Source organism: Panulirus ornatus, chromosome 67, assembly GCF_036320965.1.
Source record: "Panulirus ornatus isolate Po-2019 chromosome 67, ASM3632096v1, whole genome shotgun sequence".
NCBI lineage: Eukaryota > Metazoa > Arthropoda > Malacostraca > Decapoda > Palinuridae > Panulirus > Panulirus ornatus.
The window spans coordinates 23,169,948-23,197,230 of record NC_092290.1 but is presented as its reverse complement, the minus strand read 5'-3'; the positions used below and the strand labels follow the sequence as shown (position 1 = coordinate 23,197,230).

The following is a 27,283-nucleotide window of genomic DNA, read 5'->3' as shown; positions in this document are numbered from 1 at the left end:
CCTCCAATTTGGTCTCCCACTTCTCCTCGTTCCCTCCACCTCCGACACATATATCCTCTTAGTCAATCTTTCCTCACTCATTCTCTCCATGTGCCCAAACCATTTCAAAACACCCTCTTCTGCTCTCTCAACCACGCTCTTTTTATTTCCACACATCTCTCTTACCCTTACATTACTTACTCAACCAAATCACCTCACACCACACATTGTCCTTAAACATCTCATTTCTAGCACATCCACCCTCCTGCGCACAACTCTATCCATAGCCCACGCCTCGCAACCATACAACATTGTTGGAACCACTATTTCTTCGAACATACCCATTTTTGCTTTCCGAGATAATGTTCTTGACTTACACACATTCTTCAAGGCTCCCAGGATTTTCGCCCCCTCCCCCACCCTATGATTCACTTATGCTTCCATGGTACCATCCGCTGCCAGATCCACTCCCAGATATCTAAACACTTTACTTCCTCCAGTTTTTCTCCATTCAAACTTACCTCCCAATTGACTTGACCCTCAACCCTACTGTACCTAATAACCTTGCTCTTATTCACATTTACTCTTAACTTTCTTCTTTCACACACTTTACCAAACTCAGTCACCAGCCTCTGTAGCTTCTCACATGAATCAGCCACCAGCGCTGTATCATCAGCGAACAACAACTGACTCACTTCCCAAGCTCTCTCATTCACAACAGACTTCATACTTGCCCCTCTTTCCAAAACTCTTGCATTTACCTCCCTAACAACCCCATCCATAAACAAATTAAAAAACCATGGAGACATCACACATCCCTGCCGCAAACCTACATTCACTGAGAACCAATCACTTCACTCTCTTCCTACACATACACATGCCTTACATCCTCGATAAAAACTTTTCACTGCTTCTAACAACTTGCCTCCCACACCATATATTCTTAATACCTTCCACAGAGCATCTCTATCAACTCTATCATATGCCTTCTCCAGATCCATAAATGCTACATACAAATCCATTTGCTTTCCTAAGTATTTCTCACATACATTCTTCAAAGCAAACACCTGATCCACACATCCTCTACCACTTCTGAAACCACACTGCTCTTCCCCAATCTGATGCTCTGTACATGCCTTCACCCTCTCAATCAATACCCTCCCATATAATTTACCAGGAATACTCAACAAACTTATACCTCTGTAATTTGAGCACTCACTCTTATCCCCTTTGCCTTTGTACAATGGCACTATGCATGCATTCCGCCAATCCTCAGGCACCTCACCATGAGTCATACATACATTAAATAACCTTACCAATCAGTCAACAATACAGTCACCCCCTTTTTTAATAAATTCCACTGCAATACCATCCAAACCTGCTGCCTTGCCGGCTTTCATCTTCCGCAAAGCTTTTACTACCTTTTCTCTGTTTACCAAATCATTTTCCCTAACCCTCTCACTTTGCACACCGCCTCAACCAAAACACCCTATATCTGCCACTCTATCATCAAACACATTCAACAAACCTTCAAAATACTCACTCCATCTCCTTCTCACATCACCACTACTTGTTATCATCTCCCACATATTCCCAATCACCAGTCTATTTTCAGCACACAAGTCCAAAAGTTCTTCACCATTTCCACTTACAACACTGAATACCCATGTACATTATTATACCCTCAACTGGCACATTACTCACCTTCGCATTTAAATCACCCATCACTAATACCTAGTCTTGTGAACCAAAACTGCTGACACACTCACTCAGCTGCTCCCTAAACACTTGCCTCTCAAGACCAGGTGCATAAGCAACAATAATCACCCTTCTCTCTCCATCCACTTTCAGTTTTAGTCACATCATTCTAGAATTTACTTCCTTACACTCTATCACATGCTCCCAAAACTCCCGCTTTAGGAGTAGTGCTAGTCCTTCCTTAGCTCTTGTCCTCTTGCCAACCTATGACTTTACTCCCAAGACTTCCAAGCCATTCTTCCCATTTTCCCTTGAGCTTTGTTTCACTCAGAGCTGGAACATACAGGTTCCTTTCCTCAAACATACTACCTATTTCTCCTTTCTTCTCATCTTCATTACATCCACATCCCTGGGGAGAAGACAGAAAGAATACTTCCCCCGTACTCCCTGCTTGTAGTATATAACAACTAAAAGGGTGCTGGAAATCCTCCCTTCCTGTTTCACTTTTCCAAAAGAAGGAAAAGGGAAGGGGTTAAGAGAGGATTTTCCCTCTAAGACTTAGTCATCTGTTCTTGATGCAAACTCATGTGGGAAATGGCGAGCATGTATGGGGCGGGGTAGCAACAGGGATGGATGACAGCTAGCAAGTATGACTATGTAAATGTGTATATATGTATATGTATGTGTATGTATATATACATGTATGTATATGTATGTATATCTCTCCATGGTTGTTTAATTTGTTTATGGATGGGGTTGTTAGGGAGGTGAATGCAAGAGTTTTGGAAAGAGGGGGAAATACGCAGTATGTTGTGGATGAGAAAGCTTGGGAAGTGAGTCAGTTGTTGTTTGCTGATGATACAGCACTGGTGGCTGATTCGGGTGAGAAACTGCAGAAGCTGGTGACTGAGTTTGGTAAAGTGTGTGAAAGAAGAAAGCTGAGAGTAAAGGTGAATAAGAGCAAGGTTATTAGGTACAGTAGGGTTGAGGGTCAAGTCAATTGGGAGGTAAGTTTAAATGAAGAAAAACTGGAGGAAGTGAAGTGTTTTAGATATCTGGGAGTGGATTTGGCAGTGGATGGAACCATGGAAGTGGAAGTGAATCATAGGGTGAGGGAGGGGCGAAAGTTCTGGGAGCATTGAAAAATGTGTGGAAGTCGAGAACATTATCTTGGAAAGCAAAAATGGGTATGTTTGAAGGAATAGTGGTTCCAACAATGTTATATGGTTGCAAGGAGTGGGCTATAGACAGAGTTGTGTGGAGGAGGGTGGATGTGCTGGAAATGAGATGTTTGAGGACAATATGTGGTGTGAGGTGGTTTGATCAAGTAAGTAATGAAAGGGTAAGAGAGATGTGTGGTAATAAAAAGAGTGTGGTTGAGAAAGCAGAAGAAGGTGTTTTGAAATGGTTTGGTCACATGAAGGGAATGAGTGAAGAAAGATTCACAAAGAGGATATATGTGTCAAAGGTGGAGGGAATGAGGAGAAGTGGGAGACCAAACTGGAGGTGGAAAGATGGAGTGAAAAAGATTTTGAGTGATCGGGGCCTGAACATGCAGGAGGGTAGAAGGTGTGCAAGGAATAGAGTGAATTGGAACGATGTGGTATACCAAGGTCGACGTGCTGTCAATGGATTGAACCAGCGCATGGGAAGTGTCTGGGGTAAACCATGGAAAGTTCTGTGGGGCCTGGATGTGGAAAGGGAGCTATGGTTTCAGTGCATTATACATGACAGCTAGAGACCTCGTACACATGCGGGGGAGGGGGTTTTCTTTCATGTGTGGCAGGGTGGCGAAAGGAATGAATAAGGGCAGACAGTATGAATTATGTACATGTGTACATATGTATATGTCTGCGTGTGTATATATATGTATACGTTGAGATGTATAGGTATGTATATGTGTGTGTGTGGATGTGTATGTATATACATGTATATGTGGGTGGGTTGGGCCATTCTTTCGTCTGTTTCCTTGCACTACCTCGCTAACATGGGAGACAGCAACAAAGTATAATAAATATAAATAATAATGTTGATATATATATGTATGCATATGTGCGTGTATGGGCATTTATGTACATATGAGTGGAAGGGCCATTCTTCGTCTGTTTCCTGGCACTACCTTGCTGATGCGGGAAACAGCAATTAAGTATGATAAAATATAAAATAAAATACAAAATACATGAACAGACGATCCAAAAGAGAGATTGGGAAACAGGGAGGTGCAGGTGATAACTTGACCTATGCATCCTGTCTAACTGCAAACGCCATAACACTATGTACTAAAGAAATAATCCTCTAATATGTGACTCTACCACTTAAATGCAACCAGATATGCAAGAAAGGTGGGGGGTGAAGCATTACAAATATAGCTCTGATGCTAATTGTAGCAACATCAGCAAAACAGTCTCCTAAACACACGAGACTACAAAATAACTAAATTTCTTCCAGAGTTAATTAAAGTGTATCATAATTAAATAATGATGCAGTAATAATACAAGTAATAACATTACAACACAAACACATTTACACACACTAGGAAGTAGGTTGGTGACAAGTGCTGACCAGGGTGGAACTACGGTCCTGACTGAGGACCGTTAGAGAGGTGGCCAGATTCATCTTACACTCTCCATGTCAGGATTGCTGGTCACTTTGTCTCATCAAAACTGGACTACAGGACTAGTCTAAAATTACTTATTATCATTATCATTTTCCATATAAGTACTCTTTCCAATTCCTGTCCACCGAAACATTTTTAAAGATTATTGACAAAGTCTGACAAATCTATGGCCCCTAGTCCCCGGTATTGTCATGTGCCAAGAATCTCCTAGTCTCTGCCTGGCTCTAACGTCAATGAAAGGGAGGGCTCTGGCAGTAGAAGTACCAGTCCCTCCCACGAACTTTCCCCATCTGTCAGACTTCTCTTTTTCTATTCACTTACTAACCTCTCCTCAGTTGACCACCATCTTTCTAGTACACCTCCCAATATCTAACTTCTCTCTGAGATACAGTTGTCTAATTATGTTCTCATTAGTCCCTTTTTCATAACTAACTATAACCTCCACACACTATTCCAATTCAAGTTTTTTTTTTTTTTTTTTTTTGCCGCTGTCTCCCGCGTTTGCGAGGTAGCGCAAGGAAACAGACGAAAGAAATGGCCCAACCCACCCCCATACACATGTATATACATACACGTCCACACATGCAAATATACATACCTACACAGCTTTCCATGGTTTACCCCAGACGCTTCACGTGCCCTGATTCAATCCACTGACAGCACGTCAACCCCGGTATACCACATCGATCAAATTCACTCTATTCCTTGCCCTCCTTTCACCCTCCTGCATGTTCAGGCCCCGATCACACAAAATCTTTTTCACTCCATCTTTCCACCTCCAATTTGGTCTCCCACTTCTCCTCGTTTCCTCCACCTCCGACACATATATCCTCTTGGTCAATCTTTCCTCACTCATTCTCTCCATGTGCCCAAACCATTTCAAAACACCCTCTTCTGCTCTCTCAACCACGCTCTTTTTATTTCCACACATCTCTCTTACCCTTACGTTACTTACTCGATCAAACCACCTCACACCACACATTGTCCTCAAACATCTCATTTCCAGCACATCCATCCTCCTGCGCACAACTCTATAAATAGCCCACGCCTCGCAACCATACAACATTGTTGGGACCACTATTCCTTCAAACATACCCATTTTTGCTTTACGAGATAATGTTCTCGACTTCCACACATTCTTCAAGGCTCCCAGGATTTTCGCCCCCTCCCCCACCCTATGATTCACTTCCGCTTCCATGGTTCCATCCGCTGCCAGATCCAATCCCAGATATCTAAAACACTTTACTTCCTCCAGTTTTTCTCCATTCAAACTTACCTCCCAATTGACTTGACCCTCAACCCTAGTGTAACTAATAACCTTGCTCTTATTCACATTTACTCTTAACTTTCTTCTTTCACACACTTTACCAAACTCAGTCACCAGCTTCTGCAGTTTCTCACATGAATCAGCCACCAGCGCTGTATCATCAGCAAACAACAACTGACTCACTTCCCAAGCTCTCTCATCCACAACAGACTTCATACTTACCCCTCTTTTCAAAACTCTTGCATTCACCTCCCTAACAACCCCATCCATAAACAAATTAAACAACCATGGAGACATCACACACCCCTGCCGCAAACCTACATTCACTGAGAACCAATCACTTTCCTCTCTTCCTACACGTACACATGCCTTACATCCTCGATAAAAACTTTTCACTGCTTCTAACAAGATGGTGTTTGTGCTTATTCCAACATCAACACACTTATTGCATGCCTCAAGGACCTTGAGCCTCCAAACTATGATGTTATGTGGATCAAGGTCAGTCTCCCTACTACCACATTTTTTTTCTGTTTCACCCATTGCTCTCCTAATTCTACAAATCTTATATCTTTCTTTGGCAATCAAAACTGCCATGAGATTGTGACATCCTCTCACCCACAAGCTGAGATCCTCTACTGCAGGGATTTCAATGTTCACCATAGGGAATGGTTGAATTCCTCCCATACAGATGGTGGAGGGATTGAAGCCCTCACATTCTCCATTCTTAATGACTTAGAGCAAATTATCTCTTACCCTACCCATATTTCTGACTGCTATGACCATTCTCCTAATATTCTGGATTTGCTTTTTTCCTCTCGTACATCCCACTGTAAATACACAATCTTGCCCCTAATTGGTTCACCTGATCACACTCTCATAAATGTATCTATTCAAACAACACCTCCCCCTCCAACAGCCCCTTCTAAGAGTAAATACTGGCACCTCAGCAAAGTTGACTGGAATAACTTATGTAATTTCTTTTCTGACTTTCCTTGTATAAATTACTGTTTCTAATGTGGTGATGCTTCTGCCTGTCAAATGCACAGCAGGGGTTACTCTTGTGGGAATGGAAGCATTTATCCCCTATTCCTCCAAGACAACCTTTTCATCCAATCCATGGTTCAATCGTTCCTGTTCTGAGAACATTCAGGCGTGGGATCAGGCATGCCAGGCTTGGAAAAACTCTCCTTCCTCTGGCTCCCATTCAGCTTTTATCACTGCCCATAGACAACGCAACTCTATGTGGTTCCCATTTCTCCTCTAACCCCACTTTGGATGACTCTAACATTCCTTCACCCCCTGATGCTCTTCTTACTAATCCTATGCCCCTTTCAGTAATCTCTTTTCAGACTGTCTGAAAAGTGCTTCTCTCTCTGGACACATGCAAGGATTATGGTCCTGATGGAATCCATCCCCTTGTACTGAAAGAGTGTGCCTCTGAACTTGCACCCATGCATGTTTGTCTGTTGTGTTTCCGTTTAAAAACCTAAACTTTCCCTTCTCCTTGGAAGAATACACTGATCCATCCCATCCCAAAAGAGAGTGATCATCCTGACCCCTCAATCTCATCTTATTGCTTTGACATCTACCATTTCCAACAGGGTCTTGCCTTTAAGCTCCCCTATTTTGGCTTTCCTCCTTCACTTCCCACTCTCATATCCAGCTTCCTCTCCAGCCAATCTGTCTCTGTGGTTGCTGATGGATCAGTCCCCCCTTATCTGAACTTGCACCCATGCATGTTTGTCTGTTGTGTTTCCGTTTAAAAACCTAAACTTTCCCTTCTCCTTGGAAGAATACATTGATCCATCCCATCCCTAAAGTGAGTGATTATTCTGACCCCTCTATCTCATCTTATTGCTCTGACATCTACCATTTCTAAAGTCTCTGAATCCCTCCTCGACTCCCATATCCTTAAACACCTTGAAACTCAGTCTTCTCTCTGATCCCCAGTATGGCTTCTGTAATGCGAGATCCACTGGTGATATTGTTTCCTATCTTACTAACGTCTGGTCAGCATCCCTGAATGATTATGGGGAGTCATGTGTAGCTGTTCCTCACATATCTAAGGCTGCTGACAGGGTATAGCAACAAGGTCTTGCCTTTAAGCTCCCCTATTTTGGCTTTCCTCCTTCACTTCCCTCTCTCATATCCAGCTTCCTCTCCAGCCAATCTGTCTCTGTGGTTGCTGATGGATCAGCCTCCCCCTTTTCTCCATCAACAGCAGTGTCCCTCAAGGCTCTGTCCTGTCCCCTACACTTTTTCTCTTTTTTTCACTGATTTCCTCTCCTCTACAAATAATCCAATGCACTCATATACTGATGACTCCACACTGCATTCATCTACATCCTTCAATTCTGCTCCCTCCTCTCTTATTCAATCTGTATCTCGTCTTGACACAACTTCCTTAATAAACTTAAACTTGGACAGGGTATCTCAGTGGGGTAGACAAAATCTTGTTAAGTTTAATGCCTCCAAAACCCAATTTCATCCCATCTCTCTATAGATAACTCCTCACAAATCTTGTTTCTCCTTAGACAGTTTTGTAATTCCACTTCTTGACTCAATGAACATACTTGGTATAACTGTAACATCCACTCTTTCTTGGAAACCATACATAAAAGGAATAGTTAAGTCTGCCACTAAGAAACTGGGTGTCTGGTTTGGATGTTGAAACTTTCATCTTCTGAACAGTTGCTATTTATACAAAGGATTGATTAGTCCTTGTATGGAGTACTGCTCTCACATCTGGGGTAGTTCTAGCTCTGCATATTTACTTGACAGAGTGGAGTCGAAAGAGGTATAACTTATAAACTGTCCCAGAGTAACTTCCAAACTTGACCCTCTTGCCCTAGGCTGCAATGTTGGTTCACTTTCCCTCTTCTATGGTATTTCTTTCATTTTTGCTCTGAAGAGCAGGCCATTTGTTTGCCCACACCATTAGCTAGACTGCACAATACTTAGCAAGCTACTGCATCACACCATATGTGGCCATCGGCAACTCAAAGGTGGGCTGTTTTGATACCTGCTTCTTTCCCTATACACTGAAGCTTTGGTGCTCTCGACCTTCTTATGTCTCTCCCAATAACTATGACCTGGCACATTTCAAAAGACATGTTTTTCACTTCCTCCAAAATTCTTCAAAACTCCCTTGTCTTTCTTTTTTCATTTCATAATTCTCTGTAGATTCCAGCCTTGAAGTGGACTTCTGTCTGTGACTGGGGCCCCAAAGAAGAGAGAGAGAGAGAGAGAGAGAGAGAGAGAGAGAGAGAGAGAGAGAGAGAGAGAGAGAGAGAGAGAGAGAGAAATAAGCCAGTGGTCTGTCAGTAGCAGCAGACGAGTAATGTATGGCTCGTGTATATCAATATTCCAAAAGGAATATCTCATTTGCCTGAGGACAGACCAAGAAGAGCAAATAAAAAATCATATAAAATATAGACAAAGTGAATGATAACCCAAAACCAATCCATAAACTTAACCGGAGCAACTGCTGGTAAAGATGAAGGCAATACAAGAGGACTGTAACCCATGTTTAGAACAGAAGTAGATAAGTGATGTAAAATTTGGAGAAAAACTATATGGAAAAATGAAATATCCCAAAACTATTCTAAAATTTCATTAGACGCATTTGTCACATAAAGCAGAATATAAGTAAGCATGTGAATTCTTAGAAAACAGTAACTGAATCGGAAGCAATTTGTGAAAAGCAAAATTTGAGTTTCACCATGTATTCATGAGCAATATTTTACCCTCATTATCAAGGAGATGGAGATCAGAACAGACCATGGAAAGTGAATGAAAAGCCTTGATCCACAGAAACCACACCTAACATGAGAAAATCTTTCCATTGGCAACTAAGTCATGTTAAAAAAAATCTTGCAGGCCAAATAAGACATTATTTAGAAAATTAATGGAACAGGGATTAATATGAACAAAAAAGTCCCCACGTTGAAATATTTTACATCAGTGCTAACAGCTCTCCTGACTGCTACTAAGAGGGATAGAAATACAGCCTTTTTGATAAAGCCCACATGTAAAGAGAAATGTAAGAATGAACAAACAGGTTACTAAAATACAAATGAAACAGATTGCAACACAAGGTAGGTAGTAATTGGCAGGCAACTACCAACCAGAGAGGGATAGTGAAGGTGGCACAGGAAGCCAGAACTGCAGTGTTTGTCAGATTCCCCTTCATGGTCCAAGTTCCTGTCTTTCTATTCACTCTGTATCATCTACACATGGGATGCTGGCATTAATCTGACGCTCTCACACCCTCTTCTCCATCTTATAGACATCTGACAACACATTACACATCTCAGAATCATCTACTCCTGTTTCCCCATACTTTCTTTAATGAAAAATTCATGGCTCAACAACACTTTTATGATTCTCCAACTATGAATCAATATGGAACCATAGGTCAAGGAGGCTGGATGGCTCCCTGTGCCCTTCTGACAGCCAACTAATGACTTCTTCAGACAAAGCTCCAAGATTTAGTTCTTTCTCTTTACCCTATGGTCTTAAATCTAACCTTCCCTCCACAGAACACCTGTTTGTTTCCTCCCTTGATCTCTCAAAAACTAAACTTCCCAGGGCTGCTTATCTTCCACACTATCAGATCTCCAAATATATTTTCCATCATCTCCACTCTATGAATGGTATTTGTCTCCTGTAGTACAAAAACAACTACCATACTGGTACTTCTTGCCTTGTGTATCTACTTAAGTCTCCCACCCTTGAAGCCATCTGGCAGAAAATCTATCTAACCTTTATAATTCTGCTTTTGTGTTTTGTATAATATCTATTCTCTACAAATCAGCTTTTGTGTTTTGTATAGATCCCCCTTTCATCCAACTCTATACATCTCTCAACTAACTGACTTCCTACATCTCTCAACTATCTGACTTCCTGCCATGAAACACTGCTCTCTTCATATCCACACACTGATATGTTCTGTACTAGGGATTTATATGTATACCATATGGATTGGTTAGACTCTACCTCTACCTAGGATGATCCAAGTGAAGCGAAAGCCCTTTCTTTTTCCCTCCTTAAGGAATTGAAACAAATAAGCATCCACCATGCATTCTCACTGTATCAACGAAGCTTTCAGCATACTCATCCTTATTTTTCAGCTCTGAGCCCTCCCATCAATGTAAATTCAAAATCATTTAACTAAATTAAACAAATTAGAGAAAATTCTAAATAGTTTACAAGTAAGTGGACTTGAGCATATGAAAAAAACCTTGAAAGACTGAAAAGACCGTAAGAGCTTGAACCCTAAAGGATAGAGAAACAGAAAAAAAGTGAAAATGTAAATGCAGCAATGAGAAAGTATAAAGAGTAATATCTAAAACCTGAAAGCAACTCAGCATGGTTGACAGTGAATCAACAAATCAGAGGTAATACCTGTGCTTGAAATCATATCAAAAATACACCAAACTTACATATCTCAATGCCTAGCAAGGAAATCAGAAGATTTATCTAATGGAATACCAAGAGACTAAAAAAAAATGCAAAGTGACTCAAGAAACATTAAAAAGAAGGTCTAGTGTCATGGATGAACACAATACCAAATGGTCCTTGTAAAGGTAATCAAACTAAGAGTAGCTGATAAAAAACTGCATTATATAACAACAAGGACTGAAATGGAGCGGCATTCACAGGAAACAATGATGGCCAACAAACAAGTGGTGCATCTGCAATGAATGTTGCTTATTAGCCCTGTCATCATGGCGAAGCTCAATGTCAGTGCTCATAGGTAGGTAGGCATACAATAAATACACAAATTCTATTCCATCAGGGTCCTTCAACCACAATCATATCACTGATCACTTTTAACCCCTTTGGTTCACAACTGATAATTCTAATCTCAGATTGCACAAAAACAGGCAAAATAATTTTTCTCAAGTCCTAATATCATTTTTTTTTGTAAGATTTAAAGTTTATCCATTCTTAGATTATAAAATACTTGACTTGAGTAACTACTTGACTGACCACTCCTTAGTACATATTACATTCACCTACATTTCATGATATTTCTCTTCATATGTCTACATGGAGAGAAATGATCAAAACCATTTCTTTCTTGTCAAGAAATGAGTTAAACATCTGGAGTTTATAAAGTGCATGCCATTTAATGGATCAGCCAATCTTATGTGCAGGCAGCATGGGCGTGGCAGTGAGCACCATGGGCAGTGTTGGGTATCACAGACCCTGGCGAGTCCAAGAAAATGGTGCACAACATCCCACTTCTATTTCCTCTTAAAATTCTAACTTTGGCACTTTAGGAGAGCTCAGTACTCATCCTTGCAGTGCTTCTTTATTGAACTTCCATGCTGACCAGAATGCCTCCAGTTATGCTCACCAAACAGCAGGATTATCTTGGCTGGGATGAGGTACTACATTCCCTCTTCTACCAAATCTTTAAAAAAAAAAAAAAAAAATTATCACTCATGATCTGAAGCCTGTTGCATCAAAAACAAAGTGCAACAGGCCATGAAACTATTCCCTTCCCCAAAAGACCCATTTGGCTCTTGTTTCTTCTCAGAATCACTAAAAAGGTGTTCTTTATAAAATCAAGAACATCATGAAAAGAATGTATGACAATTTCACTTCACCGGACAATTCTCTCTGGTAATAAGAGAAGAGCATCTCCAATAACTTCAATCCTTCAACATTTTTGCCCTCTTTCCTGACCTGATCAACCTATAGCAACTCTTGCAAATGATAATGCTGCCCTTCATGTTAACTTTATTCCCTCCAATTTATCTCTGAATGATTCTACCTTCCATCCTAATATCCTCCTACTGATTTGCACATTGTCTTCAAAGTACTTTCCCAGATCCAGAGAGTAAGGCATATGGCCCAGATGGCATATTTCCTCAAATCCTAAGGATGTCAGCACTTGAACTAGCTCCAATCCTTGCTCACTTACTTCATATTTGTCTATAAACACAAAACTTTTCCTTCTTGAAACACTTCCTTGGTTTAGCCTATCCCTAAGAAAGACCATTCAAACCCTCCCATACAATGCCAACTGCTCTCACATCTGCTGCATCCTAATTTTTTGCATCTCATATAACCACAATCCCTTTGGTTCACAAATGATAATTCTAATCTTAGATTGCACAAAAACAGGCAAAATCATTTCTTTCTCAAATCCCAATATCATTTTTTCTTGTAAGATTTAAAGTTTATCCATTCTTAGATTATAAAATCAAGAACATCATGAAAAGAATGCATGACAATTTCACTTCACTGGACAATTCTCTCTGGTCCTAAGAGAAGAGCATCATCCATTCAAACCCTCCCATACAATGCCTAACTGCTCTCACATCTGCTGCATCCTAATTTTTTGCATCTCATATATCCACAATCCCTTTGGTTCACAACTGATAATTCTAATCTTAGATTGCACAAAAACAGGCAAAATCATTTCTTTCTCAAATCCCAATATCATTTTTTCTTGTACGATTTAAAGTTTATCCATTCTTAGATTATAAAATCAAGAACATCATGAAAAGAATGTATGACAATTTCACTTCACCGGACAATTCTCTCTGGTCCTAAGAGAAGAGCATCATCCATTCAAACCCTCCCAAACAATGCCTAACTGCTCTCACATCAGCTGCATCCTAATTTTTTTGCATCTCTTATAACTACAACTTTGCCACATACTTAGAATCCTATTCCCTTCATTCTGAACACAAATATGGCTTTCACAGTACAAAGTCTAGCCATCTCTCCTACGTGACTCAACTCCATTGCTCCTCTCTCAGGGACTTGTAAACTTTTATCATGTCCTTCAATATTTCCAAAGCATCCGAAAGAGTGATGCATAAGACTTTACTTCCTAAATTTTGGTTCGTCTGCTCTCTATTCCCCAATGCAAAGCTTCCCCTCTGCCAATCCATTGCTAAAGTTACTGATGGAATGACTATCCCCTGTTATCCTACCAACCATGGCATCCCTCAAATTCTGTCCAGTTACATATGTTCTTCTCTTCATAAATGATCTCTCTTCAACTTCTGTACCTAATCACTCTTATGTTGATGATTCCACTTTATGTACCTCAAGCGACTTTTCCTCCCATATCATTGTAACACTAGTATCAGTTCTCTTCTATTGAACACCCTCTCAATTCAGGACGGTGTAACATCATGCAACTGGGAAGCAGTAACTTAAATTCAATAATGCTAAATTGCAATTTTTCCGTGTATAACTCATTCTCCAAAAATATAAATTATATGTTGGCAGTCACATCCCTAAGACCAAGAAGGGGTCACAGAAATTCCAAATCATGAAAAACTGCTAAAAGGCTTTGGCCATGCTCTAGTTCATCAGATGCATGACTAATGAACTAGAATTCAACTAAATATACTGAAGAAAACATAGTGAAAGGTGGCCTATTTATGATTACCATCTTACAGAGGTAACTTACAAGACTTTAGTTGTAACAAGGTTAACACATCAACATATCAACTAGCCTATCACCATAACACCAGACTAGAATTTCAAAAGAGACATATGCTCTATTGGTTAATAACATCATTGCCTTCAAGCAAAGATGAGGTAACATTAGAGAATATATTCAAGACAGTATAAACTCAAATTGAGTATAGCCACCCAACAGCAAAACTACACTGTATATCCTAAGGAAGGTCTAAAGGAAGGCAACAATTCTGAACCTCAAATAAGGGAGCTAAGCTGAAGGAAATGAACAGTGCCAACATTTAAGGGGATTACATTACATTCATAAATATTTGAAATCAATTAGATTAAGTATATACTGATATCAACATGGAGAGAATGAGTGAAGAAAGGATGACGAAGAGGATATACATCTGTCAGAGGTGAAGAGAACAAGGAGAAGCAAGAGACCAAATTGGAGGTGGAAGGATGGAGTGAAAAAGATTTTGAGCAATCGGGGCCTGAACATACAGGAGGGTGAGAGGCATGCAAGGAATAGAGTGAATTGGAACGATGCAGTATACAAGGGAGAACGTGCTGTCAATGGACTGAATCAGGGTATGTAAAGCATCTAGAGTAAACCATGGAAAGGTCCGTGGGGCCCGGATATGAACAGAAAGCAGTGGTTTTGGTGTATTACATATGCCAGCCAGGGACTGTGTGTAAACAAATGAGGCCTTTTTGTCTGTTTTCCTGATGCTACCTCGCTGAAGTGGGGGGGGGGGGGGGGGTAACGATACTGCTTCCTGTGGAGTGGGGTAGTGACAGGAATGGATGAAGGCAAGCAAGTATGAACATGTACATGTGTATATATGTATATGTCTGTGTATGTATATGCATGTATATGCTGATAGGTATATGTAAGTTTATGTGCGTGTATGGCGTTTATGTATATATATGTGTGTGTATGAGTGGATGTAAGGGTAAGAGATGTGTGGAAATAAAAAGAGCGCGGTTGAGAGAGCAGAAGAGGGTGTTTTGAAATGGTTTGGGCACATGGAGAGAATGAGTGAGGAAAGATTGACCAAGAGGATATATGTGTCGGAGGTGGAGGGAACGAGGAGAAGTGGGAGACCAAATTGGAGGTGGAAAGATGGAGTGAAAAAGATTTTGTGTGATCGGGGCCTGAACATACAGGAGGGTGAAAGGCAGGCAAGGAATAGAGTGAATTGGATCGATGTGATATACCGGGGTTGACGTGCTGTCAGTGGATTGAATCAGGGCATGTGAAGTGTATGGGGTAAACCATGGAAAGTTGTGTGGGGCCTGGATGTGGAAAGGGAGCTGTGGTTTCGGGCATTATTGCGTGACAGCTGGAGACTGAGTGTGAACAAATGGGGCCTTTGTTGTCTTTTCCTAGTGCTACCTCGCACACATGAGGGGGGAGGGGGATGGTATTCCATGTGTGGCGAGGTGGCGATGGGAATGAATAGGGGCAGACAGTGTGAATTGTGTGCATGGGTATACATGTATGTGTCTGTGTGTGTATATATATGTGTACATTGAGATGTATAGGTATGTATATTTGCGTGTGTGGGCGTGTGTGTGTTTACATTGTGTATGGGGGTGGGTTGTGCCATTTCTTTCGTCTGTTTCCTTGTGCTACCTCACAAACGCGGGAGACAGCGACAAAGCAAAATAAAATAAATAAATAATGAGTGGATGGTCCATTCTTCACCTGTCTCCTGGTGCTACCTCACTGATGTGGGAAACAGCAATAAAGTATGATAAATCAAATATAAATGAATACATGTGTACATAAGGGAATGGGCCATTCTCCGTCTTTTACCTGGCGCTACCTTGCTGACGCGAGAAACAGTGATCAAGTATAATAGAAAATAAATAAGTAAGCCAAGTGAGGATATTCCCTCTATGGCTCAGTCCTCTGTTCTTAATGCTACCCTGGTAACATGGGAAATGGCAAATATGTATGAAAAAAAATATATAAACACACAGATGACCCATGACTTACACTGTTTCGACATGATCTTTTTTTACTTTATAATGGTGCAACAGCAATATATATTCAGCAGAAACCATACTTTGAATTTGGAATTTTGATCTTTCCCTAGGCCAGCAGTATGTGGTACGATACTCTCTCGTGATGCTGCACAGTGGCAGGAAGCCATGCACGAGAGAAAACAACCATATCAAACATATTTTTGAATTATAATGAGTTTATCGAAACGTAACCCCATTGTAAGTCAGGGGTCATAAGTATGTGTATTCATATGTACATGTATATGCGTGTATGTATATATATGTGTAAATGAGTGGATGGATCTTTCTTTGTCTGTTTCCTGACACTACTTCACTAATGTAGGAAACAGCGGTCAAGTATAATAACATAACAAGAAAGAAAGGAAGAACTGAATTAGAAAAATGTGAAGAACTACTACTTTAATACTTATGACTGGTGAATAACTGGGTCAAGCTAAGTGCAATGAATACAAAAAGCAGTAAAATGTTTTGAAGAGTTGTATATCACAACAAAAGGTTACGAGATGGGGACTCAACAGTTTTTGCTCTCCATACTGCAAAAGCAGGCAAACACAAATAGGTAGTTAATAACACAAACAGAGAAGAAGGCATTATAAAATCTTATGATTACAGTGATATCAGTAATATTCCTTTCCCCTGTCTGACTTTCAAAGTGATACACTAATACCATAAAATCCAAACATTAAGTGATGTACATTAATTAGAAAAAGCCTATCTAATAATATTGCACAGTACCGATTTGGAATGCTGAGGCAATAGTTAGAAATTATATACAGTATTAAATGCAGCTTAGTCGATGGCATTTAAGACACATGTTGATAAAACACAACATAAAAGTTACCATGATGGAACATTTATGAACTACATATAAAGCAACAACATGATGTGGTTAAGTTCTCTTTAAAGAGCAAAACCAGAATATAATGCATGGGAACACAAGATATGGTATGGCTCCTTTTCTGTAAGAAATGAACAACAACACTCACCAGCTGGTGCCCTTGTGGCTGCTGACTGGGTAAAGTCTGACGCATATCTTGATGTCTACCCTCCCCACCGTAGCTATCGACTCCTGTAAACCCTCCACCCAGCTCATTTCCACCAAGCCACTGACAAGAAAAAACATAAAAACTTCTTTATGCTGTCTCAGTAATTCCTGTAACTCATACAATACTGAAATTTTTTGTAAAAACACCGATGGATTCAAACATAAGTTACATCCTGCAAATCCTCATTCTTATATGAGCAAGTAATACTTGAAAGACAGTAACAATATATGAGTATGGATGAGAGACCTGAAGAGAGTACACTGAAATGGTTTGGACATATGGACAGTATGCGAGGAAAAAGGCAGGAAAAGAGGATATATGAGTCAGAAGTGGAGGGAATGTGGAGAAACAGGAGACCAAATTGGAGATGGAAGTATGGAGTGAATAAGATTATGAGTGCTCAGAGCATGAACATAAAGGATGGTGAAGCACAAGCACAGGATAGAGTGAAATGGAGCAATGAGGTTTACTTATATTGAACATGTCATGGGTCAAAACCAGGTTATATGAAGCTATCTGTCTACCTGTATCTATGATGCCTGATATCTCCTTGAACTACTTCAAATGGGATGGCCAGACCAGTAGTCTCTCCAAAATCAATGAACTCCAGAGCTGCTTCTTAGCCTTTAGTGCCTCATCCATAACAGGCCACTGGCAGGGGGCAACTCTAGCACAGTGTTTGCAGAGGCTCCTACCTAATGTTCCCACTGATTACTTCTACCTAATATGTCTACCTAATCTTTTTTTTTCTATTTTCCTTTGTTGCTGTCTCCCGCGTTTGCGAGGTAGCGGAAGGAAACAGACGAACGAAATGGCCCAAACCACCCCCATACACAATGTACACACACACACGCCCACACACGCAAATATACATACCTATAGAAAAGCCAAATGGATTTGTATGTAGCATTTATGGATCTGGAGAAGGCATATGATAGAGTTGATAGAGATGCTCAGTGGAAGGTATTAAGAATATATGGTGTGGGAGGAAAGTTGTTAGAAGCAGTGAGAAGTTTTTATCGAGGATGTAAGGCATGTGTACGTGTGGGAAGAGAGGAAAGTGATTGGTTCTCAGTGAATGTAGGTTTGCAGCAGGGGTGTGTGATGTCTCCATGGTTGTTTAATTTGTTTATGGATGGGGTTGTTAGGGAGGTAAATGCAAGAGTTTAGGAAAGAGGGGCAAGTATGAAGTCTGTTGGGGATGAGAGAGCTTGGGAAGTGAGTCAGTTGTTGTTCGCTGATGATACAGCGCTGGTGGCTGATTCATGTGAGAAACTGCAGAAGCTGGTGACTGAGTTTGGTAAAGTGTGTGGAAGAAGAGAGTTAAGAGTAAATGTGAATAAGAGCAAGGTTATTAGGTACAGTAGGGTTGAGGGTCAAGTCAATTGGGAGGTGAGTTTGAATGGAGAAAAACTGGAGGAAGTGAAGGTTTTAGATATCTGGGAGTGGATCTGGCAGCGGATGGAACCATGGAAGCGGAAGTGGATCATAGGGTGGGGGAGGGGGCGAAAATTCTGGGGGCCTTGAAGAATGTGTGGAAGTCGAGAACATTATCTAGGAAAGCAAAAATGGGTATGTTTGAAGGAATAGTGGTTCCAACAATGTTGTAAGGTTGCGAGGCGTGGGCTATGGATAGAGTTGTGCGCAGGAGGATGGATGTGCTGGAAATGAGATGTTTGAGGACAATGTGTGGTGTGAGGTGGTTTGATCGAGTGAGTAACGTAAGGGTAAGAGAGATGTGTGGAAATAAAAAGAGCGTGGTTGAGAGAGCAGAAGAGGGTGTTTTGAAGTGGTTTGGGCACATGGAGAGAATGAGTGAGGAAAGATTGACCAAGAGGATATATGTGTCGGAGGTGGAGGGAACGAGGAGAAGAGGGAGACCAAATTGGAGGTGGAAAGATGGAGTGAAAAAGATTTTGTGTGATCGGGGCCTGAACATGCAGGAGGGTGAAAGGAGGGCAAGGAATAGAGTGAATTGGAGCGATGTGGTGTACCGGGGTTGACGTGCTGTCAGTGGATTGAATCAAGGCATGTGAAGCGTCTGGGGTAAACCATGGAAAGCTGTGTAGGTATGTATATTTGCGTGTGTGGACGTATGTATATACATGTGTATGGGGGGGGGGGTTGGGCCATTTCTTTCGTCTGTTTCCTTGCGCTACCTCGCAAATGCAGGAGACAGCGACAAAGTATAAAAAAAAAAAAAAAAAAAATACATCTCAATGTACACATACACACACAGACACATACATATATACCCATGCACACAATTCACACTGCCAGCCCCTATTCATTCCCATCGCCACCTCGCCACACATGGAATACCATCCCCCTCCCCCCTCATGTGTGCGAGGTAGCACTAGGAAAAGACAACAAAGGCCCCATTCGTTCACACTCAGTCTCTAGCTGTAACGCAATAATGCCTGAAACCACAGCTCCCTTTCCACATCCAGGCCCCACACAACTTTCCATGGTTTACCCCAGACGCTTCACATGCCCTGATTCAATCCACTGACAGCATGTCAACCCTGGTATACCACATCGATCCAATTCACTCTATTCCTTGCCCGCCTTTCACCCTCCTGCATGTTCAGGCCCCGATCACACAAAATTTTTTTCACTCCATCTTTCCACCTCCAATTTGGTCTCCCACTTCTCGTTCCCTCCACCTCCGACACATATATCCTCTTGGTCAATCTTTCCTCACTCATTCTCTTCATGTGCCCAAACCATTTCAAAACACCCTCTTCTGCTCTCTCAACCACACTCTTTTTATTTCCACACATCTCTCTTACCCTTACATTACTTACTTGATCAAACCACCTCACACCACACATTGTCCTCAAACATCTCATTTCCAGCACATCCACCCTCCTGCGCACAACTCTATCCATAGCCCACACCTCGCAACCATACAACATTGTTGGAACCACTATTCCTTCAACCATACCCATTTTTGCTTTCCGAGATAATGTTCTCGACTTCAACACATTCTTCAAGGCTCCCAGGATTTTCGCCCCCTCCCCCACCCTATGATTCACTTACGCTTCCATGGTTCCATCCGCTGCCAGATCCACTCCCAGATATCTAAAACACTTTACTTCCTCCAGTTTTTCTCCATTCAAACTTACCTCCCAATTGACTTGACCCTCAACCCTACTGTACCTAATAACCTTGCTCTTATTCACATTTACTCTTAACTTTCTTCTTTCACACACTTTACCAAACTCAGTCACCAGCTTCTGGAGTTTCTCACATGAATCAGCCACCAGCGCTGTATCATCAGCGGACAACTGACTCACTTCCCAAGCTCTCTCATCCAAAACAGACTTCATACTTGCCCCTCTTTCCAAAACTCTTGCATTCACCTCCCTAACAACCCCATCCATAAACAAATTAAACAACCATGGAGACATCACACACCCCTGCCGCACACCTACATTCACTGAGAACCAATCACTTTCCTCTCTTCCTACACGTACACATGCCTTACATCCTCGATAAAAACTTTTCACTGCTTCTAACAACTTGCCTCCCACACCATATATTCTTAATATCTTCCACAGAGCATCTCTATCAACTCTATCGTATGCCTTCTCCAGATCCATAAATGCTACATACAAATCCATTTGCTTTTCTAAGTATTTCTCACATACATTCTTCAAAGCAAACACCTGATCCACACATCCTCTACCACTTCTGAAACCACACTGCTCTTCCCCAATCTGATGCTCTGTACATGCCTTCACCCTCTCAATCAATACCCTCCCATATAATTTACCAGGAATACTCAACAAACTTATACCTCTGTAATTTGAGCACTCACTCTTATCCCCTTTGCCTTTGTACAATGGCACTATGCACGCATTCCGCCAATCCTCAGGCACCTCACCATGAGTCATACATACATTAAATAACATTACCAACCAGTCAACAATACAGTCACCCCCTTTTTTAATAAATTCCACTGCAATACCATCCAAACCTGCTGCCTTGCCGGCTTTCATCTTCCGCAAAGCTTTTACTACCTCTTCTCTGTTTACCAAATCATTTTCCCTAACCCTCTCACTTTGCACACCACCTCGACCAAAACACCCTATATCTGCCACTCTATCATCAAACACATTCAACAAACCTTCAAAATACTCACTCAATTTCCTTCTCACATCACCACTACTTGTTATCACCTCCCCATTTGCGCCCTTCACTGAAGTTCCCATTTGCTCCCTTGTTTTACACACTTTATTTACCTCCTTCCAGAACATCTTTTTATTTTCCCTAAAATTTAATGATACTCTCTCACCCTAACTCTCATTTGCCCTCTTTTTCACCTCTTGCACCTTTCTCTTGACCTCCTGTCTCTTTCTTTTATACATCTCCCACTCAGTTGCATTTTTTCCCTGCAAAAATCGTCCAAATGCCTCTCTCTTCTCTTTCACTAATAATCTTACTTCTTCATCCCACCACCTAATCCCTTTCTAATCAACCCACCTCCCACTCTTCTCATGCCACAAGCATCTTTTGCGCAATCCATCACTGATTCCCTAAATACATCCCATTCCTCCCCCACTCCCCTTACTTCCATTGTTCTCACCTTTTTCCATTCTGTACTCAGTCTCTCCTGGTACTTCCTCACACAAGTCTCCTTCCCAAGCTCACTTACTCTCACCACCCTCTTCACCCCAACATTTACTCTTCTTTTCTGAAAACCCATACAAATCTTCACCTTAGCCTCCACAAGATAATGATCAGACATCCCTCCAGTTGCACCTCTCAGCACATTAACATCCAAAAGTCTCTCTTTCGCGCGCCTATCAATTAACACCTAATCCAATAATGCTCTCTGGCCATCTCTCCAACTTACATACGTATACTTATGTATATCTCGCTTTTTAAACCAGGTATTCCCAATCACCAGTCCTTTTTCAGCACATAAATCTACAAGCTCTTCACCATTTCCATTTACAACACTGAACACCCCATGTATACCAATTATTCCCTCAACTGCCACATTACTCACCTTTGCATTCAAATCACCCATCACTATAACCCGGTCTCGTGCATCAAAACCACTAACACACTCATTCAGCTGCTCCCAAAACACTTGCCTCTCATGATCTTTCTTCTCATGCCCAGGTGCATATGCACCAATAATCATCCATCTCTCTCCATCAACTTTCAGCTTTACCCATATCAATCGAGAATTTACTTTCTTACATTCTATCACATACTCCCACACCTCCTGTTTCAGGAGTAGTGCTACTCCTTCCCTTGCTCTTGTCCTCTCACTAACCCCTGACTTTACTCCCAAGACATTCCCAAACCACTCTTTCCCTTTACTTTTGAGCTTTGTCTCTCTCAGAGCCAAAACATCCCGGTTCCTTTCCTCAAACATACTACCTATCTCTCCTTTTTTCACATCTTGGTTACATCCACACACATCTAGACACCCCAGTCTGAGCCTTCGAGGAGGATGAGCACTGCCCGCGTGACTCCTTCTTCTGTTTCCCATTTTAGGAAGTTAAAAATACAAGTAGGGGAGGATTTCTGACCCCCCGCTCCCGTCCCCCTAGTCGCCTTCTACGACACGCGAGGAATGCGTGGGAAGTATTGGGAAGTCTACCTAATGTCCCAACCAACTAATTCTACCTAATCCATACCTCCCATAATGTCCATAATGTCCCTACATACTACTTCTACCTAATGCTCCTGCCTAAATGTTCCTACCTACTACTCCTATCTATTGCCAAATGGCAGGGTTAGCCCATGGTGCTCACCACAGGAAAATCTAGAATTACAAAGAATGATCTGAGTGAGTTACAAGTTATGACATGTATGACAAGAAGAGATTATATGTTTATGGACAGAATGCCAAGAGTCCATGTGAGGGGAAGGAAGAAAGAAAAGACAGCTACCTGGGTCAGAGAACAACTTGACAAACAATGAAGTGCTACCTCACTATGCTGCCATCACTAACCCTCCCGATAACCCAGGTGGGTAGTACTGGTAATATCCTTCCCTGGTCATTAGCTGCCAACCAACTGCTACCTACTTCCCTTCTTTGGTATATGAAGTAACTGGGGAAAGCCACAGAATGGTATGTGGGACCTAGTTGTGAAGAATGGATATGAGTGCATGGGGCCTTTTTTTTTTTTTTTTTTTTTTTTTCCTAGTGCTACCTTGCTAAAGCAGAAAATGACAAACAAGTATGAAAGGATAAAAATATGGAGAGTAGACAACATATGAAACCAGTGACACTCCCAAAGAGGGTATTAAAACATCAATAACATACTGGTAAAAGTGTTAAAATGATGCATCTGCAGGTGAAAGTGCTACAATGATATATTCTAACCTCTCTTTTTACTTCAGTGGAATGTATAAAGTGCACATAGCCTCTCAACTCACTCATGCATCCACAATTTATATCCAGTAATCTAAAGTATTGTGTCTCTAACACTACTGATTCATTCTGCACTCTAAATTGATTCATCTCAAAAAACTAATATCTCCACTTACAACTTCAACTCCACAACTACACACTACCAATGCAGATGCTCAACAATCAATCCCTAGAAATCCTAATCAAAAATGCCTCTAGTATTCAACAATCTATCTACTGCATCTGTCTATTATTCACGATCTATCACTTTTTTTACCTTCACGGTGTTCCCGCTCAAAGACGTGTGAATCAAGCCAAAATATTCTAATTCACATAAAAAGTAGGAAGGGGAGAAAGAAATCATGCACATTCCCTGCATGTCATTGAAGGTGACTACAAGGGTTTGGAGCAGGGTGCTGGCAACCCTCCCCTTATTGTATATCAATTTCTAAAAGAGAAAACAGAAGAAGGAACCAGGTATGGAGTGCTCATCCCCCTTGCAAGCCCAGGCTGGGATGTCTAAATGTGTGTGAATGTAACCAAGATGAGAAGAGAGGAGAAAAGGTAATATGTTTGAGGAAAGAAACCTGGATATTCTGGCTCTTAAGTAAACAAAGCTCAAGGGTAAGGGGAAAGAATGGTTTGGAAATATCTTTGGAGTTAAGTCAGGGGTTGGTGAGAGGACAAGAGTAACAGAGGAGTAGCTTTTCTCCTAAAGCAAGAGCTATGGGAATCTGTGACACAATGAAGGAAGTAAATTCTAAATTGATGTGGATAAAACTGAAAGCTGATGGCATGAGATGGGTGATCATTGGTGCTTATGCATCTGGCCATGAAAAGAAAGATCTTGAGAGGATGGTGTTCTGGGAGTACCTGAATGCCTGTTTCAGTAGTTTTGACTTAAAAAATTGAGCATAAGTGATGAGTAATTTAAATGCAAAGATTTGTTATGTGGCAGGTGAAACTAAAATTGGGGAACATGGGATATTCAGTGTTATGAATGGAAATAGTGAAGGACTTGTAAAGTTGTGTGCTGAAAAGACTTGTGATTGGAACTACCTGGTTTAAAAAGAGGGATATACACAAGTATACATATGTGAGTGGGAGAAATGATCAATGGTCATTATTAGATTACTTATAAACTGACAGGCATGTAAATGAGAGACTTTAGGATGTAAATTTGCTGAGAAGGACAGCTGGTGGGATGTAGGATCACTGTCTTGTAGAGGCAAGAGTGAAATTTGTATAGGTTTTCGAAAAAGAGAAAATAATGTCGGGAGAAGAGAGTGGTGAGAGCAAGTGAGCTTGGAAAGGAGACCTGTGTGAAGAAATACCACAAGAGATTGAGCATAAAATGGCAAAAGGGGAGAGTAAATGAAGCAAAGAAAGTAAGGATTGGGAGGTGTTTTGGGAAGTAGTGACGGTACGAGCAAGAGATGCAGGTGGCATACAAATGGTGGGAGGTGAGCAAATTATAAAGGGTAGTAAGTAGTGATATGAAGAAATAAAGTTACAGGGAAGGAGTGCAAATGATTGGGAGACATATAAGAGAAAGTTGCAGGAAGTCAAGAAGAAGGTGCTGGAGTTGAAAAAGAGGGAAAATTAGAGTTGGGATGAGCAAGTACCAGTAAACTTTAAGAGAACAAAAAGATGATTTGGAAGGTGGTAAATAATGTGCAAAAAACAAGAAAACAAATGGAAACATCAGTGAAGGACGTAAAAGGAGAAGTGATGACAGGAAGTGATGAAGTGAAGAATAGATGGAGAGAGTATTTTGAAAGATGGTTAAATGTGTCTGATGATAGAGTGGCAGAAATAGGGCATTTGGGTTGGTGTGGTATGCAAAATGAGCATCACAGAGAGTGATTTGGTGAAGAGAGAAGAGATGGTGAAAGTCTTGTGTAAGATGGAATGCGACAATGCAGCATGAGTGGATAGTACAGCAGTTAAATTTTTTAAGAAAGGGGAAGATTGATTGATTGCTTAGGATATTCATTGTATCTATGGATCATAGTGAGGTGCCTGAGCAATGGCAAAATGGATGTATAGTGCCTTTGTGTAAAAGCAAGGGGAATAAAGGTAAGTGCTCAAACTACAAACTCATAAGTTTGCAGAGTACATCTTGTAACTTGTATGGGATGATATTGATTGAAAGAGTGGAGGCATGTACTGAGCATCAGATAAGGGAGCAGCAGTGTGGTTTCACAAGTGGTAAAGAATGTGCAGATCAGGTGTTTGCTTTAAAGAATGTGTGAGAAATAGCAAAAAAAAAACAGATGGATTTGTACGTGGCATTTATGGATCTGGAAAAGGCATATGATAAGGCTGATAGTGATGCTTTGAGGAAGGTCTTAAGAATATATAGGGTGGGCAGTAAGCTGCTCATAGCAGTGAGAAGTTATTACATGGTTGTAAGGCTTGGTTCCATGTGAAGGTTGGTGTGCAGTAGGGGTGTGTGACGTCACCATGGTTATTCAGTCTGTTTATGGATGGGTAGGTGATGGTAGTAAATGTGAGAATCTTGGAGAGAGTGTTCAGTATGTAGTCATTGGGGGATGAAAGGGCCTGGGAAGGGAGCCAGTTGTTTGCTGATGATGCAATACTGGTGGCAGATTCGAGTGAAAAACTGCAGAAACTGAGTGACTACCTTGGAAGAATGTGGGAAAGGAGAATGTTCAGTGAATGTGAATAAGAGCAAGGGTTCTATGTTCAGCAAGTCTGAGGGATGTAAGGCATGTGTACGTGTAGGAAGAGAGGAAAGTGATTGGTTCTCAGTGAATGTAGGTTTGCGGCAGGGGTGTGTGATGTCTCCATGGTTGTTTAATTTGTTTATGGATGGGGTTGTAAAGGAGGTAAATGCAAGAGTCCTGGAAAGAGGGGCAAGTATGAAGTCTGTTGGGGATGAGAGAGCTTGGGAAGTGAGTCAATTGTTGTTCGCTGATGATACAGCGCTGGTGGCTGATTCATGTGAGAAACTGCAGAAGCTGGTGACTGAGTTTGGTAAAGTGTGTGGAAGAAGAAAGTTGAGAGTAAATGTGAATAAGAGCAAGGTTATTAGGTACAGTAGGGGTGAGGGTCAAGTCAATTGGGAGGTGAGTTTGAATGGAGAAAAACTGGAGGAAGTGAAGTGTTTTAGATATCTGGGAGTGGATCTGTCAGCGGATGGAACCATGGAAGCGGAAGTGGATCATAGGGTGGGGGAGGGGGCGAAAATTTTGGGAGCCTTGAAAAATGTGTGGAAGTCGAGAACATTATCTCGGAAAGCAAAAATGGGTATGTTTGAGGGAATAGTGGTACCAACAATGCTGTATGGTTGCGAGGCGTGGGCTATGGATAGAGATGTGCGCAGGAGGATGGATGTGCTGGAAATGAGATGTTTGAGGACAATGTGTGGTGTGAGGTGGTTTGAGCGAGTAAGTAACGTAAGGGTAAGAGAGATGTGTGGAAATAAAAAGAGCGTGGTTGAGAGAGCAGAAGAGGGTGTTTTGAAATGGTTTGGGCACATGGAGAGAATGAGTGAGGAGAGATTGACCAAGAGGATATATGTGTCGGAGGTGGAGGGAACGAGGAGAAGAGGGAGACCAAATTGGAGGTGGAAAGATGGAGTGAAAAAGATTTTGTGTGATCGGGGCCTGAACATGCAGGAGGGTGAAAGGAGGGCAAGAAATAGAGTGAATTGGAGTCATGTGGTATACAGGGGTTGACGTGCTGTCAGTGGATTGAAGCAAGGCATGTGAAGCGTCTGGGGTAAACCATGGAAAGCTGTGTAGGTATGTATATTTGCGTGTGTGGACGTGTGTATGTACATGTGTATGGGGGGGGGGGGGGCA

The 27,283-nt window shown here is 41.4% G+C and overlaps 1 protein-coding gene across 14 annotated transcripts in view; it reads right to left on the bottom strand.

Moving 5' to 3' along the window:
• LOC139747080 (uncharacterized) overlaps positions 1 to 27,283 on the bottom strand; it is a 488,827-nt gene that overhangs the window by 403,012 nt on the left and 58,532 nt on the right. For all 14 annotated transcript variants that reach the window (XR_011712305.1, XM_071658878.1, XM_071658877.1 and 11 more), the window contains exon 5: positions 17,018 to 17,137. Coding sequence is in view for 13 of the 14 variants with exons in the window: in XM_071658878.1 (XP_071514979.1) it covers positions 17,018 to 17,137 (120 nt within the window). In the remaining variant the exon portion in view is untranslated. The remainder of the gene's footprint in view (positions 1 to 17,017; positions 17,138 to 27,283) is intronic.